At 43.4% G+C, this 19,417-nt stretch overlaps 1 protein-coding gene across 8 annotated transcripts in view; it reads right to left on the reverse strand.

The window, feature by feature from the left end:
- RASAL2 (RAS protein activator like 2) overlaps nt 1-19,417 on the reverse strand; it is a 292,197-nt gene that overhangs the window by 111,421 nt on the left and 161,359 nt on the right. Inside the window, exon 1 of one of the 8 annotated variants that reach the window (XM_077332485.1) lies at nt 2,122-2,446. The exons of the other annotated variants lie outside the window; for them this stretch is intronic. Coding sequence (XP_077188600.1) covers nt 2,122-2,137 — 16 coding nt within the window. The 5' untranslated portion in view covers nt 2,138-2,446. Of the gene's footprint in view, nt 1-2,121; nt 2,447-19,417 lie in introns of those variants that run through there. 8 annotated transcript variants of the gene reach the window in all.

The following is a 19,417-nucleotide window of genomic DNA, read 5'->3' on the forward strand; positions in this document are numbered from 1 at the left end:
GCAACAGATTCCTCCCCCCCCCTTTTTTTTTGATGGGTGGGAGAAGCTGTAGCTATTTATATAGAGCATCACCTGTGAGCCCGGACCTTCAGAGAGGAACAAACAAGATGGCAAGAAACCTGCCCTGAAGAGCTTACAATCTGAAATTCAACAAGGAAGAGACTACAGAGGGAGGGGAGGAAGATATAGACAGGAGAAATAGATGCATTCAACTTCAATAACAGGCATTTACATTTTGTTTACAATAGGGGATTCTTGCCAAAGGCTCTGTGGAAAGAGCAGCAAGGAAGAAAAGGGTGGAATAGGAAAACTTTACACAGGTGAGTGTGGTGGAGCCAGAAGAATGACATCACTGACAGGAGACAGGAACAGAAACAAACAAGCACACATAGAAACACACACAAACACTCATGGCGGGACAAGTACTAGCCAGGGGCTTTATTAAGCTGGACTGCTTCCATAAGAAGGGGGATTTTCAATGCAGAAGCAGACTTGCATACAGGTGGCTGTTTTCTTCCTCCTTTTAGAATTCTTTCTCGCTTTCCTGCTATATTGGGGGGGGTGCCTCACAGCAAATTCAGACCTTAATTTAGCTGCTGTGGGAATTCAAGAGCTGGCTTCAGAAAACAATTGGCTTCTTCAACAGTCAGCAAAGGATGCTGTTTTGACATTACTAACCAAAAGCACCTGACTCTAGGAATACGGCAAGAGTTTATTTCTCTCTCTGCTTCAAAGGTATATTTAAAAATACAGATGTATCACACTGGGGAGTAGAGAGATGTCCTTTTGCCAGGGTTTTCACAAAGTCCTTACAAGCAAATACTCTAACATAGCGATCCCCAACCTGTGGGCCGTGGACCACATGTGGTCCTTTGACTAACTGGAGGTGGGCCCTGAAGGACGCCTTCTCTCCCCCCCCCCCGGCCCTTTACTTCACCCCCCCCAGCCCTTTACAACACACTTCATTGTTGTGGTGTGTCTGTATCTTATTTTGAAGGGATGTTTAAACATTACCATAGCGATCAGAGAGCGTTAGGGCAGTGGTTGAGAGTAGAGGAATAAACTACCCCCTCTCACGGGCCTCAGTAAAAGGTGTTGAGTGGTCCCCGGTGAGTGGTCCCCGGCGTTGAGTGGTCCCCGGTGATAAAAAGGTTGGGGACCACTGCGAGCTGAACTATTGGGGGAAGAGGAGGGGGTTTCCCTTGTACAATATGACACCAATTACAAGTTACGACGATGGGTTAATCATACCAGCTGCTGGTTGCATATCTTGAGTACAAATGCAAGTGTGCCTATTAAGTGTGCGTGCACACGTGTGTGGGAGAGTTAAAAAGTGCATTTTACTTCTAAATACGGATTTCTAAGGAGTTTTGGATTTTAAAAAATGTGACTTTGAAAGCTTGGCAAGAATTCAGCATGCATAATTACATCCCCTAATGTCTTTTTAAAAACTCTCACCCACAGCCTCGGAGTGAGGGCACTCTAGTTTGCAGGAGGAATGTCATTAATGAAGAATAGAAAGAAAGAGCTGTTTTCATACGGAGTCTATATACCGCTTTAGCGTATCTTCTGCAATCAACTTCCTGAAACAAGTTTGCACATTTACTACGCCTGTATCACCTGCCAAAACACTGGACAGTCAATGCCGGAGAATGCTGTGCACACAATGCTTGCAAGCTGATATTTTCCGGCATGTTTGCTGAGAAGGCACAAGCTTCTCAGTAGCTGAGTTCTTCAGGGATTTCCTGACAGTGAATTTGGCCCCTGTAATAAGGGCACCTTCCCTGCTTCGTCTGTCTCCTGAGATTCCGCAAAAGTATCAGATGCCTTACAGTCCTGCTCAAGAAGCCAACCCTTCCCCTTCCCCTTAACATGAGATTGAGGGGGGGGGGGAGAACAGCTTAAAGATAAATATAAGTTGCTTGGTAAAAGTGGATTTTACAGTAAACCACCTGTTTCTTTGTTTTCAAAGAAAATTCAAGGGGGGGGGGAGAGGAAGTTAAACATTTCCTTCTTACTTAACTTTTCACAACACAGCTTTACTCTCCCTGGATCAAGTCTGGCCAAGAATACCCTGGTTATTTGTTCAAAGCACAGAGTCTATCCGAAACAGGAACTTACCTGAAACAACCTGCATGCTGTGATCCTGCCAGTGCCTCAGTCATGGTCCTGCTAGCATGCCAACGACAATATAACACCACCAGTTTCGGGCACCGCACGCCTTTTCTGTCCTCTGCCTCGGAGGGGTTGGAATGAAGAAAAGCCAGCACACGCACACACACAAAAAAAAGCCCCCAAAAAAGCCTGGAGGCTAAGCCTAGCCTCTTTATTCAGTGGTTTGGCTGGGGGCACTTAAACAATAGCTGCCCTTTCTCCTGCTTTCATTCTCTTCTATGGCATGGGAGTGCGTAGGAATCTCTGTGTGAGAACAGAGGCAAGCGAACAGGGACGGACGCTCCGCTTCCTTCTCCAAAAAGGGGTGTGTGCATGCAAGAGCAGGAGGTGGTTTCAGGCAGCCAAAACATGAGCTCAGCTCATGAAAAGCCAGCTTACTTCAACACCGCTGTGCAGTCCACACAATGCCTTTGCTAAACCACTGTCATTGCTAGTGAAAATCTTAATGAAGGAGCAGGCAGCTTTAAAAAAAAAAAGAAAGTACCAGACTTATTCACTGGCAGGCAAAACGCCAAGTCAAAAAGATTCTGTGCAAAACTAAAGCCAAGCGGGAGCTCTTTCCACCCCTGCACTTCCTCAGGTAAAAGGCATGACCTACCTGTTTCACTTCATCTCTGGTTTCGAGCCAGAGCTTTTTTATGAAAGTGTCATGCAACAGGCTGGGAATGTGCCCCTACCATCTTGAAAAGGGAAAAACAAACACGCTCAGCACATGACGGTTTTACACACAAATCCCGACACGACAGAATGAAATCTTCCTCTTATAAATTTAAGAATGAAAAGGGGGGGGGGGGGAGACACTCCCTGAACATTCCAGTCTTTTGCTGCTTGTGTACTGTTTCAAAAACGTAATGCTACTGCCAAATGCAGAGAACCAAATTTTGTATTTTTTTTAAATTATTGTTTGACTATCAGCAGGTTCCCACCTGAGCATCCTGCCCTTAAAGCAGAAGACGACAGATCTAAGGGAAAAAATGAATGTGGAGTGAAGACGAACTGAACCTGTTTTTCTCTTCTTCCCCCTTCGCATACTTTCTGCAATTTTTCAAAGTTTCCAAGCATTCCTATTTTCTTCCTCCTAGCCCAGTAGTACTCACTTTGTGGCTTGTGGATAACTACGTCCACAATCGCCCTCAACCAAAAGGGCTGCATTTACTCCTATCCCCGGAATGAGGCCTGCACTTGAGGGAGAATTGCAAGCTTGCCCATTCCTCTGGCAGCAGCTGTGCTGTGACAGAACACCACCTACCAGTCATAAGTATCACCAGGCAATGTCTTTGACCACTTTACGGAAACATGGGGGAGGAGCCACATTGGGGCACAGTGCCAAGAAGGGCTACATGTGGCAGCTCACAGAACCACGTGGCTCCCGACCCACTGAGTCGTGCTAAACCAAAAAGGCAGCCAAAACCCAACCTGAGCAGAAGTCAGAAACCCAAAAGGTTGTACTGCAAAACAATATTTTAAAATATTTTAAATATTTTAAAAATCATTACAAATATTAGTTAAACAAAGTGCACCAGTATTATATTTTCTGACACACATAGAAATGCACTCTTGATATAGAGTTAGGCAAAAGCTGGGAGTGGTGGCCTCAGATAATACATATTTTAGAAGGTGGGCTCCAAACCAGATACTTTAGAAACACTAGTTAGAGCTACATCAAACAGATTTTTCTTTGCCATCCAGCAAGCCTTTAGATTTTATTCTTATACAAGAGCATCTCACACAATATATTGACCACTGAGGAAGACCCCTGTGGGTCGAAACGCGTTTGGTCTATTCTGTCATGTGCGGTTTGATATATGTTGTTTTTACTTTGTTTTTAATATAATATTCGTTCACCACTGAGTATTGCTGTCATAGTCTTTTGGTTTGCAGTACAACCTCTTCTTCACTGTGTGTGGTTGCTTCCCCTTTGTGTCCCAGGACTATCTCTCTTCTCCCACCCCACCACCACTGCGGTTCTGATAAGAGTCTGTTTTGCCTCTTATGTGATGGCCATTAAGCCCAAAGATACCCCCCATCCCACAATAGCAGCTTTGATGACCACATTGGCAAGCGTCTGCTCTAGCTTCACAAAGGAAAGCAGAACAAAACCCCCCAGAACAAGAAGTGTCCTCATAGAAAGCTAACCAGGCATGAAAATGCAAACTGTAAGTTATCTATACTTCCTTGCCAAACAGTCAGTCCATCAAAGCTGAAGTCAATGAGCTCAAATGGAGAGACATGGACTTGAAACCCATCTCGCCATGAAGCTCACTGATACCATTCCACAACAGAAGCACTGCTGCGGGCCACCGGAGGTGCGTTGCTGCAGAGCATCATGCCCTGCTGCTTCCTGTGTCCCCATGGGGCACCAATTTCATTGGTGAACCCTGTCTGCCCCGGATTTCTCCATCCCCCCGCACAGCTAGGGTGGAAAGGTTCTACTGCATTGGGGGGGGGGGAGTGGGTTTTTTTTTAATTGCATGAAAGTGGGATTGCATAACAATGCACTCCTACCTTCATGCAAATTTTTAAAAAGCATCATTTAGCCCTGCGGCGCTGCATTTATGGCACCATATTGATTTATTGTATTTAGTTACTCTTAAATTGATCTTTATTATACCTTACTGGCTTTTAAATTGATAGTATTGTCAACCACTTTGCAGACTTTGGGTTGAAAGGTGGTGCACAATTAAACTATAGCATCCAAAGGAATTCTCTAATGCTGTAAATTACCTTATCAAAAGTCAAACTACATATTATGAGGGTCTATAACCTTGTCTAAGAAAGCATAAATGCATTCTGCTCCTGGACCTGTTGCACTGTTACCATTGTACCGTTATCAGTTAATAGTATTAATGTTATGGTTATCTATATGTTATGGATTGTTTCTTTTATTGTTTTTCTACATTTTATGTAAACTGCCCTGAGCCTCGGAGGAAGTTGGTATATAAATATAATGAATGAATGAATGAATGAATGAATGAACGAACGAACGAACAAACAAACAAACAAACAAACAAACAAATAAATAAATACATAAATACGTTTCGACACATTTCAAGAGAGAAATTATTTCATAGGCGCTTTTGGCTCTCCTTTCCAAATAATCCTTGAAAGAAGACCGTTGTATCCCCTAGAGTTTTCCAGTTTTTCCCCCCACTGGCCCTTCACTTTTCTACTCCTTTTATTTTTCATTTTTTGGCCAAATCATTTAAATGTTATCATTATTTTCTTTTCAATATTTGTGCAATGTACATCCAGTGCACCAATTTATTCTGAACATTTTGGTCGCCTCAAGGACAAATTTCCATACACAAGAAACCTCCAACTTCAAGTTCTGTCTTGATGTGCCATCCAATAATTCTTCCCGATACTGAAACATCCAGTCCAAAATGTGTGGCTGAGAAACATTTCACACTCCATCGTCATTAGCAGAATCTTTCTCAGATGCACATTTAATTAAATGAGCCAAGACCACTTTTGTGTCATCTGTGTTGTCACTTAATCGTTCTGATTTTTAGTAACCTGAGAGGCCGAGATCCCCATTCATCAACTCTGAACTTGTTTATTCAGTAGAGAAAAGGGAGATTCTTGAAATACCAACAGCTTCCAAAAATGATCTACTTCAAGGAACTGGCTTTCTATAAACCTAGTAGTGGCAGGGAATAGGGCTGGCTGGAGAGAAGAAGGCCCAGTACACAACAATAAAATCTTTTGTTGCAGATACTGCATACCGGGCAAGTTTGTTTGGAACAAGCCGGGGGGAGGGAATGAAAATGCAATAGCAAATTTAACCCCAAACACACTATATGAAATTTCCAAGTAAACGCTACAAAATATTCAACATCAAAGCTGTATCACAAAAGCAGCATCTTCTATTTAAACCAGGGGTGGCCAAATAGTGGCTCCCCAGATGTCCATGGACCAATTACCATGTGCAGGGTGCTGGCAGGGCCTCATGTAAGAAGAAGAGTTGGTTCTTATATGCCGCTTTTCCCTACCCGAAGGAGGCTCAAAGCGGCTTACAGTCGCCTTCCCATTCCTCTCCCCACAACAGCCACCCTGTGCGGTGGGTGAGGCTGAGAGAGCCCTGATATTCCTGCCCGGTCAGAACAGTTTCATCAGTGCCGTGGCGAGCCCAAGGTCACCCAGCTGGTTGCATGTGGGGGAGCACAGCATCTACAAATGACTTGAGAAATAACAGAGGGGGAATTATGTACCGACAAGAGGTATGGAAACCAAATGATTGCTTGGTGACAAAGGGCGGACCTAGCTTCATATGCAGACCAACTAGCCTCAGGTGAGAGTTCACTTAACTCTTGCTGAGACCAGAATCACTGAAAGTGCCCACAAGCCAAGGAGAGGCAAGAACGGAGACATTTAGCCAGCTGCCCGAAACTGTATGCCTGAGCATCTGCCTCACCTTTTCTTTGCAGTCACCTTTAACTCTGCCAGCTCTCCCGAAGGCAGGGCCAAAGGGCTGCGACTCAGACTGCAGCCTTACCAGCTGGGAAATGGAGTGACCCTGGAAGATTTTAGATCCCCAGAGGCTTGGCCCAGCTTCCTTGGATATTTTGCTACCCAAGGGAAAGGGAAAGGCTTTTACTGTCTTATATGACTGTCTTCCTAGAGCTTCTTGTGGCGCAGAGTGGTAAGGCAGCAGACATGCAGTCTGAAAGCTCTGCCCATGAGGCTGGGAGTTCAATCCCAGCAGCTGGCTCAAGGTTGACTCAGCCTTCCATCCTTCCGAGGTCGGTAAAATGAGTACCCAGCTTGCTGGGGGTAAATGGTATTGACTGGGGAAGGCACTAGCAAACCACCCCGTATTGAGTCTGCCATGAAAATGCTGGAGAGCATCACCCCAAGGGTCAGACATGACCCAGTGCTTGCACAGGGGATACCTTTATCTTTTTATGACTGTCTTCCTAGATTTAGATAGATCTGGGGATGACAGAAGAAATTCTGTATCTCCTTTTTTGTTTTGTTTTTTACTTTCTTGCTCTATTTAATTAACTCATATTTACGGATTTTCAGCTTCGTCAAATGAAATACTGTGGCCCTGACTTCTTTCAGGGTTTTTGATTTGTTTTGGGCAACAAGTCACAGCTGACTTATGTTGACCTTGTAGGGTTCTTAAAGCAAGAGGTGTTTCAGAGGTGGCTGGCCAGTTGCCTGCCCTGGTATTCTTGGGTGCTTTCCCATTCTTGACCCCTGCTTAGCCTCCCAGATCAGGCAAGACTGGGCTATCCAGGTCAGGGGTCCTGCACTTAGCCTGCTACTGTCTACAGAATTTAGCTCCAAGTTATTTTGAGCCGACATACAAGCTCAGTTAGTGTCAAAGGAGCCTATCGCAAGGGTGGAACTATATAGACGCGTCACATAATAGATACAACAAAAATAGCACTCATCGTCAGACAACTATCAATCCTCAGGCTACCTTATATGTAGATGAATTTATTATGCTTTAAGCACAATAAATTAATGTATTTCGGAAATTGAGTGTCATGGGTGTCTCCTTGTTGCTTCCTGCCTGTTACCTTGTTAAACTGGCCATCGCTCAGCCCAGGTCATGTTTAGCAGCAGCCCTGCACCTTGCAGACTACCCTGTCCAAATAAATTAGGCAGACGTCCTCGTTGCTGATTTTCAGGAATCCGTGCACTTTGATGAAGGGCACTTTGACGAAGGCTGGAATTTGAATTACTGTGCATGCTGGGAACTGACCTTCGCAGCAGTAGCTTTATGATTTATTGTGCTATTTATCGTTTTAACTGAATTTTTAAAAATACGTGTCATTGCCCACCTTGAGCTTTTGATCAGGGAAAGGCAGACTGGTGGTCCCGGGCCCACGGGACATTCGCCTGGCCTCGACCAGGTCCAGGGCTTTTTCGGCCCTGGCCCCAGCCTGGTGGAATGAGCTCCCAGAAGAGCTAAGGGCCCTACCGGAGTTATCAGCTTCCCGCAGGTCCTGTAAGACGGAGCTCTTCCGCAAGGCATATGGTTGAGGCCCAGAAGTATCATCAGGGGATCCCTTAGAGCTGGTGAGATCGGGACCCTCGCTCCTAAGGAAAGAGCTCTGGACTGCTAGCTGGACAGGGGCGGGGGGAGGAGATTGGGGAATTAACTCCAGCCAATAGCCATCTTTTAATGGGAAACCACCCTGTATTGAGTCTGCCAAGACATGACTCTGTGCTTGCACAGGGGATACCTTTCCCTTTAATGTGTCTTAATGTGCTGGGGATTTTAAGGGTTCTGTGTTTTTACCATTTTATTGTAATCTACCGTGAGTCTTTGAGAGCAGTGGTATATAAATCGAAGAATAAATTAAAAATAAATAAAAGTGTTGCCGGGAAGGAATAAAAGTATGGACCAATCACACCACTTTGTGCAAGTGGAGAAATTAGTGCTCCGTGGAATTTCATTTATCACATCTTTGTCCTGGCCCTTTCCACCCACGATCTCAGGGTGGCTCTGCAATCTTTACAGCACTGTGAAAAAGCCAGTGATGTGCCTAAGGCCACCCAAAGACATCCGCAGTTAGTCTCGCAGAACTAAAAAGAAGCAGCGGCTGTTTATTTACAGAGGAAACAGAGAATGCAACACCTAAATTCACACTGTCGTTCCAGGCAGGCTAGGAAGGCAAAACTTGGCACAGTTACGCTTTACTGGCCATACCTGACAGGTTCTCTGTACTTTGGTCTCAGCACCACTCCAGGCAGGGCTATCTGTCATCAACCCTAATTGGTTCTGCCTGGCATTTAAACAGCATTCCAACAGCAATGGCCAGCTACAAATGTCAGTAATTGTTCATGCTGTCTCACGGGTGGTGATCATCAGATTTGACGCGTTCATTGCCACTCATGCTGAGGGATCTGGAAGACCCCAGTATGACTTTTCCAAGGCACCTATTATTATTATTAACAATAATATATAATACATACAATATGTGTCTGTCACAACTTATTTCAACAGAAAACATCTGCTTTCCAAGCTGACCGCGAACCAATATACATTCTACTTTTCTCATGATTATTCTTTTTTATTCCCACCACTGTTCTATCCTTCTGCAGCAGTTTTCACAGTGTTAAAAGCAGGAAAGGAACAAATAAAATATTATTCCCATGAGCCCAGCAAGTGAGGAATTTTATATTAATTTGGGGGAGGGAGATTGTCTCGATTTTATCTTGGACTCCCTCCACAGAGCTCGGTTATCCCATACTGTATTCCCACCGAGATCTGTAAAAATGAGATTGTGTCAAAGAAAAGAATGGATCAGCCAATGAATTCCATGACTGAGCAGTGGGAAGACATTCAATGTGTGTGGATAATACTTTATATGCTGCCTTGGGAGTCAGACTCTCATAGTGCTTTGTGTTGAAGGATGCTTTCATTTTGATCGGATACATTTCAAATCACCCAGGATTTCAGACAAAAGAACAAGGGGAAAACTGTCACAAAATGGCAAGGCATATAACGGCAGAGGGAGCACTCTGCCAGTTTGGGCTACATGAGTTCTCCATGTCTGAAGGCCTCTGAACATTGGCTTTTCAATTTTTTTTTTTTTTAAGAGAGAAGTTAGACACTAATAAAATGTGGTCTGGAGGAGCTGGGGAACAGGCCAAAGCTAAAATGGCATCTGGGGAACTTGGATAAATTGTCTCCTTGTGCCTCTTCTGCCCAATGGAGTGGTGTTTACACAAAAGGGAGGCAGAGTGGCAGGGCAGTCCCCGAGGCAGCAGCTGGGAAGGAGGACGAGGAGGAGCTGCTGCCCGGTACCAACTGATCCATTGACCGGTACCGGTCTCCAGACCTGGGGTTGGGGACTGCTGCCTTAAACCATCTGGCTATTTGTCCAGACAATTCTTGCAAATCCCACAAAACATCTTTCTAGGGATGTAACTCTCCACGTGGGGCGGGAAGAGAGGAAGATGTTGTAGGGAAAATTTACACTCCTGCTGAGGCATTGCTGCATCCAAGCCAATGGCCTATATAGTTTTGCAGCCCGCTCACCACTATTAGAACAAATATCTTTTACTTTTGATGTCTTCCTAGAAACAATAGGGAGACAAGAGAGAGAGAGAAACAGAAACAACAGACAGACAGACTGACTTGAAATGCACATAAGCCTTTAGCCAAAAGAAGCAGTTTCTTGGATAACAAGCTGTATCTTAATGGGTACTAATCATTGCTAGCACATGCAGATCTCTGCATCCGAGAGCATTCTTCAGGGACGTGGGGATTTGTGTGCGACTTGGAGGTGCCTGTTATGAAAGCGCCTACTGTGAACTGCAAAGGGGTTCGGGATCTGACTTTCCCCAGCGGCTTTATTATATTTCTTTTCTGTAAGTGATCTCCCCGTCGAGCTGTCCAAATGTTTTACACTTCCTTTGCTGATATAATCCATGGTAAGGCACTATTCTTTCCTCACTGGCGTAAAAAGAGCCATCTGTTAAGGAAGGGATATCATGTTTACAATACTATCATCTAATTATGGTGGAGCAAGTTTCTTCTGCCTTGTGTTTAAGCAGTTTCGCACATTAAGAGCTTGCTCTAGAATTTATCTTCCAAACGGAGGCGTTAATCAAATCCTGAGAGATACATCAGGATGACAAAGATCCAATAAAAATCACACGCCCCAATGACCTCTGCTTCTTTGACCTTTTAAGAACAGAGACGGAAGGCAGCATAACGTAATAAGATCTCATCAGACAATGGGAGCTAAGCAGGGTTGGTACTTGAATGGTGGAGGACCATCAAAAAAGACTCTGCAGAGAAAGGCCATGGCAAAACCACCCGTTCCTCTCACTTGCCCTGGAAGTCCCTTGCTGGGGTCATCATAAGCTGGCTGTGACTTGGTTGCATTTACACATGTACATCTAACCCAGAGATAATCCACAGTTTAATTAGCATGTGCCAATACAATGCAAAAGAACACCAGGTAGGATGACCACACATATATGAGCAGGTGAGGCGGCCTTTGATGTTCTATTCTGGCAGCAGTTCTTCCAGTTATTCAGCAAAGGGGTTTGCATGTTACCAGAGATCCTTTAGGTAGAAATGCCAGGAATTGAAACTAAAGTATTGTGCATGGAGCACATTTGTTTTACCACTGCACTATGGCTTCCCTTATAAATAAAACAGTTAAGGATGTAATCCTATGGATGTTTATCTGGAAATCTTACTAATCTCAGTAGGGCTCCTGAATAAACATGTGAAGTCCTTAATTACTGGGCCTCACAGCTCCTTAGGGATTTCCACAGAAAACTGAATATATTTGACTGCTTAAATTCATTTATGAACCCCATCTTTCCATCAAGATGCCCAAGGTGGTTTATGATGTAAGATTTGAAAATACAAAACAATGAACAGTAGAAGTTGCTTCAGACTTCTTGTTGTCTTCACGAGCATTTTTAGCTTAACTAGTTCCATGGTTGCCTCAACTGGTTTTCTCTCATGCTCTTTGATGGCATCAGCTCCTTGACCTGGGCTTCTCTTCCTTTATATTAATGGAATTGCTTCCAAATAAGTTCAGGTTCCGTTTGTACAAGGCACTGACAGTTAATACATCTCCAGGTTGGATTTCTGTAACTCCCTCCCTTGTCCCTGATCCAGAAATTACAGCTGGTCCAGAATGCAGCTGCTAGGGTCCACAGTAGGACACCATGGAGGAGCCATATCTAGCCTGCACTGAGGCAGCTGCATTGGCTACCGGTTGAATACTGAATCAGGTTCAAAGTTCTGTTTTTGACTTCCATTCGTGGCCTCGGCCTGGTGTACCTTAGGGACTGTCTAACTCTGTATGCCCCACACTGGGCTTTGTGCTCTGTGATGGCAAACAGGTTGGAGATCCCTGGGCTGTGCAAAGTCCATCTGGCCTTGTCCAGGGCCAGGGCCTTTTTGGACCCGACCTGGTGAAATAAGCTGAGAGCCCTGCAGGAGCTTGTAAAGTTCTGCAGGACCTGTAAGACAGAACTCTTCCACCAGGCCTTTGGTTAAGGCCAGGTGGAATTGGGCGATCTTCCCCTTCCTGTGCCATTGACCATCTCCTGGAGCCAGAAAAATAGTCAGTGGGGCTGAACAGTGTGTGTCAGGACTGATGGGAGGATGGGATGGGGATTTTATTGTGTAAATTTTATTTGTTGTGAGCCACCTTGAGCCAACTGTGCTGGAATTGGCAGCAAATAAAAGAAAATGTCTCTCACTTTGTGGTAAATTTGGGCGGGCAATAGATATTGGTACAGGATGGGCGGGGAGTCAACCTTTTTCTCAACAATCAATGCAAGATAAACTGCCACCTTTACAAATGACAAAACCTTAAAACCTTCTAAAGGGATTTTCTTTACAGTGGGATTGTAAATGCTTTTCTAAGAACGAAAATACAGAGATTATGAGCCCGATGTACTGAGAGTTAAGATTATGTGTCCACATTCCTGTAAATCCTTGCTCTACAGAGATTTATGATTTATACAGATAAATTTACTTCAACCTCAATTTGGCATGAGGTACACAAGGACCTTAGTCAGAAATATTCATTTCCGCTGCACAGCAGTCAGGGGGAATAATACAATTGGGCTCTTTGTGAATCTAAAAACATACCCTCCCATAGATAAAAATATAGACCTGCTTATAATTATTAATACTCCAATGATTAGTACCCAAGACCCTTCACCACTTCTATTATGCATTGTTGAAAGCGTTATTCTATCTACTGCATTCATTTCTTCTGCAATAATCCCATCCTGTGCTGGTTGAAAAGCCAAGACTGTGGTTGTTCTTTTGGTCAAAAAAACAATTGTTCTATAATAGTTTATCAACAGTACAGAACAGCCTTCACCATGTACCGGCATGGTGACTTGGTGTTCATGAGCATTCACTAACAACAAGATGTACTAATTCCCCGGAGGATATAACACACAGAGCCCTGCCTCCCATCCAAGGAAAGACCTAGCATAACAAGGCATTTCAAGAAATATGGGCAGTGACGTACCATGGATAGATTTTTTGCTGTATATCTGAAAGGCTACAATGACAACAGGAAGGCCAAAGTGCTAAGTCTGTTGAGCTGAGCACCCTGATGCTCCAACTCCTACCTGGATCCCAAGCAGTAGATCCCATTCTTCGTCCTTGCAGAATAACTTGCATGGAACTGAACAGATCTTCTAATAGTATGAAGGAACAAGGCCATTTGATGGTGGAAAGTGCCATCAAGTCACAGTTGATTTATGGTGACCCTGTCAGGGTTTGAAGGTGGTTTGCTATTACCTGCATAACAACCCTGATATCTGGTTTCCATTCCAAATACTAGCCAGGGCCAACCCTGCTTAGGTTCCAAGATCTGACAAGAATGGGCTAGCCTGGGCTATCGAGATTAGGACACAAGGCCATTCACCTACTTGCACGTTACAGTTTCACAGGTTTTAAGATGGGCAACAATGTTCATGCTCTCTCTCTCCACATACACACATTCTTTATATTTACTTATACTTAATCATCTTGCAGTTCTATCTTCCATACTTCCCTTCAAAGGAACTAACAACATGCTGTTCATGTCCCACACTCAGGCTGGACTCAGGAGACTCTTAAATAGTTTTTCAAAATACTGCATACCCAAAGAACTTTAGATCAATAATTCACAAAAGTTCTGGCCTTTCTTAAAGCCAAATTATCCCTTTGGTCTGGAGAAGTGACAGTGGTCATTTAGAACAAGTTTCCAAATTTTCATATCTGGATTCTAATCTTAACTAGCAATCCCATTTTAAATTTGTAAGAAACAAAATTAAACCTTCTGCGGCAGCAATTTAAAAAAAATTCTGAAAAGGAAATAAAGGGATTTGCATGTGTTCAATTTGAAAATTATTCCACAGCTCCTTCATGGAGCCTCAGTATGGATTCTTTGAGTCAGAGAGAATTTAGACCACTTTCTTTGCTATGTTCTGCGACACATCACAAGAACTCCAAGATATTTAGCTGGTGTAGCGTTAAGAACAGAATGCTAGGGATCTATCAAAGCCAAAGCTTGGTGGCATGCCTTTAAACATAGGCTAAAGGTCATTTTCAGCCAAAAGGAGGATAGTCTACTTTACAAGCTTAATCAAGACAAGTTCTATTCCCACAGGATGCAAGAAATAGACAAGAAACTATTTAGTTTTGTCCTAGCAAAGGATGATGTATTGAGATTCTGGACAAGCAAATATCTACTAACGATTAAGAAAATTATAAAACACCTAAATCACTTTTGTTTAGTTATACAAGTTCAGAGAGTATGTTCTACACAGTTTTATTTTTGGAATCTTTCCACCTCCAACCATCCCAACCTATGAAGAATTTTTAACAGTTCTATACTGGTATTTGGACCCAGAATTTTCAGTAATACTATAATTTTTTCGAGTCCAATAATAGACCCAAACTGGGAAGAAAGGGTTTTTCTTTTTTTGCACACACCCAGTCCAATCCATAGTTCCATGCAATATACAGTTAATTAAATTCCTTTACAAACTTGCATACTCTCCCTCCCCTCGTGTATGCTTTCTGTCAGCTGACCGAAACTGGTGCATTGCAGATGCCATCACGGACCCAAGTTCGCAGATGGTATTGCTTCTGAGAAAAGGGGCTTGATTTAGATCCAGGAGAAGTTGGTCATTTGAGGTTTAATTGTATTACACAGCTGAACCTCCCAGAACAGCCACACAATAAATCTACAGCCTTGCGGGCTTTTTTGACCATAACATTAAGTATTCATCTCACATGGAATGAATGAGGAGCGCACGTTTGATTACTGCAGCTACAGAGACTCTTACTGCTTCAGAAATATGGGCAAGTAAAACTAATAGACACTTTACTGATGCCTTCTGCAGAAGCGGTTTATCCTAGGAGCACATGCAGCACATGCTAGGGGCTCTGCAGTTCCAGGGGTCCTGTGGCGATGTACAGTTAGGGGGCTTTCACACTGTGATTGTTAGGGTGTCTTCATACTTATGCCGCTAGTGGACGACAAGGTGGGGGGGAAGCAATATGCATACTCAGTAACTGAGCATGTGGGCAGATCACAAACTGCATAAGAGTGAAGGTCCCCTTAGATATTGGCGCACTGCATTTGTGCATCCTGCCAAGGTTTGCAGCACAAGTAACAGCTTCAACTGTGCTCTACTAGGGCCCTACGAATCCTTAAACTGGCTCTGGTACTATGAGCACCATGAATCCTTAAATCAGGCTTGAACTTCTGGCTAGTTTTTACCTGAAGGAGGAGTATGGGCTTTTGGCTTCCTTGGTGCAATAACGGACGGCCCCGGCCAAGAAAGCTTGGCAACAGCTTGAACACACATTCCGAGAAACATAAACCATTGCTCAAACAAGCATTTTTTCTGTGGCTGACCTTCTTTTTCCCCACTCTTTGGACATTTTCTCTCCCTCAGGATCCAGGTAACCCTTTTGTCACCTGAGATCACAGCAAAGCAATATGTATCTGACAGCTCCCCCTTTGTACCGTAAAATTCACAGGAACAGGATTTGCATTTAGTGAATGAAGCTTGAAAACAGCAGCTCTGAACGTTTAAGCTTGCTGGCAAAGAAACCCTCCGAAAGCAAGATGCATTAGAGACATAAGAAGCTGAACATGCTTTCACATATACGCAGCCTGCTCTTGCCTATTTCGCTCTGCATTTACTCAGATATGTATGCATGCTGTACTCCTTGACTGTGCAGTACAATTAAGTCTCTAATTTGCCAACTTTGCCATGATTTGCTTATTTAAAGATTCCTGTTCTGTTGGACCAATGATGGGATGACTGTATGGAAAACGAGAGTTGAGTCCAGTCGCATCGGAGAGACCAAGGGGACTCTGACTTGAAGAAGCTCATATTACTACAAAAATCTTGGTAGTCTATAAGGAGCTACAAATCTAGCTGTTCTAGCACAGATTGGCATGGCTGCACTCTGAAACGGATGACAAACCAAAATATTTGAAGAAAGATCCTTGGATTTCCCAAGTCCATGGGTGGCTCTCCAGATGTCCATGGACTACAGTTCCCAGGAGCCCCTGGCAGTAGCTTGCCTCTCCAACAGTGTTTCAAAACTTCTCCTTTCATTCACCATCCCTGCCCCCCGCGCCCCAAATTCTGGAGTAATTTTTTTATCTTCTGTTCCCCAGCAAAATGTACAAGGGAAGAGAATAATATCCATCATGCTATGCACACTGTCCCCATCAGGATCCCAGTTTCCAACTATATCTGTTAAAAACACAGTGAAGAGTTATTTAATCTGGCATGCCGGGTTCGATTCTGCACTCCCCCACATGCATCCAGCTGGGTGACCCTGGGCTCGCCACAGCACTGATAAAACTGCTCTCTCAGCCTCACCCACCTAACAGGGTGTCTGTTGTGGGGAGAAGAATGGGAAGGTGACTGTAAGCCGCTTTGAGCCTCCTTCGGGTAGGGAAAAGTGGCATATAAGAACTACTACTACTACTACTACTACTACTTCTAATTAAATTTAATTTAAAATATATATCGATGTACCCTCTCTATAGTACTGATTGTGTCACAAAGGTGCAATGTGCTCCAGGTATCACCCGAATAGTTGTTTGTAGGGTATATAACAGGGGTAGTCAACCTGTGGTCCTCCAGATGTTCATGGACTGCAATTCCTATTGGGCTCATGGGAATTGTAGTCCATGAACATCTGGAGGACCACAGGTTGACTACCCCTGGTATATAAGAACCCTTGAGCCACAAGCTTTGCTCCTTAAGGGGACAGCACAAGCCCAGATACAGGAGGATTAATCTTAATGTCTTGATTAGCTCATCACAGGCCAAAATCAGCCTTATCTGGATTGACGTCAATGTACTGGTTCTTATCCAGATTTCAAGAAGAATGAGAATTCGACCAGGGAAGGAAGGAAGAGGAGGGGTATCTTTGTTGAAGATTGTTTTCCTTCTGTTCCTATTTCAAGTTACCATGTTTGGGAGTAGCCAGAGGTATAAAGATCAAGAGCTAAAGGGCCCTAGGCCCTTCGGTTCTTAGACCATGGCTTGCAGCCTGTGTTTTAAACAAGCTAGCCAACGAGTCTAAAACGTAGTGGTTTTATTTGTGTACTGTTTTACTGGTTTGTATATAAGATTTCTGTTTCCTGTTGTAGGGCACTTTAGGTACCTTCTAGGATAAAAAGTAGGGCACTAGTACCGAAAGAAAAATTACTGCTCCCAAGCATCTGTTTAAGAAGTCCATTGCCTCATCCCACTCAGATGCAAAAAGAGATATAAACTTGCATGTAATAAGCTTACTGGTGACACAAATCACTGGATGGCCTTACCAGCAGTTTCATATAAACGCTAAAAAGCTTACAGGGGGGAAATAAAACTGATACCTTTTCTGCACGGGGGATTAGGCCCAGGCTGGCACTCATCTGGTTGTGGGGCAAGAGAAGCATGGGATCCAAGAAACCTATCATCAGCTATTATGGTGATCATGGGTGCCATGCTAGGATCACACCTTCCTCCCTTCACAGTTCATTGAAGCCAATCATAAACAACATTCTACACCCTTTCCTGTAGTCTCATCTGGAATCCTGATTTGAAAGGAAGAATGCAAACCTTGGTTTGTTGCTCAGACAGAGCAACAAAGAATGGCTTGTCACAAATATAGAAGTCTTTCATTAAATATCTGCAGGCAAGAAAAGGCAGGAAAAGGGGCATGTGAGCTCAAGGACTCCGCATGATTTTATTGTCATATCTGAACTGCCAGCTAAACACGTCCCAGTGAGTATTTTTAAATTATGTGTGTGTGCAATGTTCAAAACAAACAAAGAAGCTTCTACAAACGAATCAAAATTAACCTAGTTTAATAGCTAGTAGTGGGCGGGTGGGGAAATTCTGATACAGCGTTAAGAATAGCAGTGCTTGCATTTGTAAATAGTTTATAAAAACAAATTTATAGCACTACAACACATGTGGGATCAGACCGACCAGGCTCTTTGCATAGAATTACAGAAGTCTCTGCTAATTGTAGATCAGAACACCCACACACAAAACCCCGCAACCTATAACTTAAAAAATAACGAAAGAAATCTCCATAAAATGTTAAATCCAAGAGAAGCATAGGAACGCTCTTATTAAGTGTCTTTATTAATAAGTCTGGACAGGTGATAGGCTTAAATTCCTTGAACTTTTACTTAGATTTATTCTTGTACTCTGTTGATTTGTCAGCTTTGACTTCTTTAGATTTCCTTTTTGTAGGGAGGTCATTGGAATCTTGGAGGTTAAATCCTATTCTGTAAGTAAATCTATGACCTTGCAATTTCTGCTCTCTGACAAAGACCCAGAGATAACCATTTTAGTTGCCAGAGTTTTAACTAAGATGCTTTTATAATATGCTGCCTACCTTGTATTTTATCTCTTATAGTTTATTTAATCATTTTAAGATCTGTTTGGTCATGTAACCCCATTTTATTATTTTGTTGAAATTTTAAACCGTATTTTTATATGTCTTATACTTTTTACGCCAATAAAAGGTTACTGACTGACTGACTGAAGTGTCTTTATTAAAAGGTTCTCCTTATTAATATTATTATGCTAAGTTATTAATTATTATATTAAATCTTCCTAATAAAACATTCTGATTAAAAGGGGATTTGATAGATTAATGGAAGATAGGTCAATCGGCAGCTACTACCCAGGGTGACTGAAGGAAAATTCCATATTCAAAGGCAGTCAGGCAGGGCCAGGAGGGACCACATCAGGGGAAGGTCTAGGCCTCTATTACCTATCGTTGAACCTCCAGAGAAACTGGTTGGCCACTGTGTGAGACAGTATGCCAGACTGGATGGACCACTGGTCTGATCCAGCAGGGCTCTTCTTGTGTTCTTATGAATACAGCCTGTTTCAAAATGGATACAGAAAAGGGCTTAAGAATACGATGATTAGCTTTGGTATTCAGGTTGTGAGCTTCGGCGGCCAAAGCAGCTGTTCCAGCCCAAAGCAACCAGCACCATGGCGCAGCACTGGCTGCTTCGGGCTGGAACGACTGCTTCAGCGGCCGAAGCTCACAATCCTATTTGGTATGGATCCGATTAATAGACCCATGGAGGCACACAGAAGCGACAAGCGAAAGCTCGCCAGAGCCTAGTCACACTCCCCTAGAATATAAACCTACCACTGTTAATTCATAATGAATGCAGAACAGTGCATTTTGTACTATACGCACAGGAAGGAAAGGTAAACTGCTTCAGTAGGCCATGGTCATTAATTTATCTTCCCAAGG

Source organism: Paroedura picta, chromosome 4, assembly GCF_049243985.1.
Source record: "Paroedura picta isolate Pp20150507F chromosome 4, Ppicta_v3.0, whole genome shotgun sequence".
Taxonomy (NCBI): Eukaryota; Metazoa; Chordata; class Lepidosauria; order Squamata; family Gekkonidae; genus Paroedura; species Paroedura picta.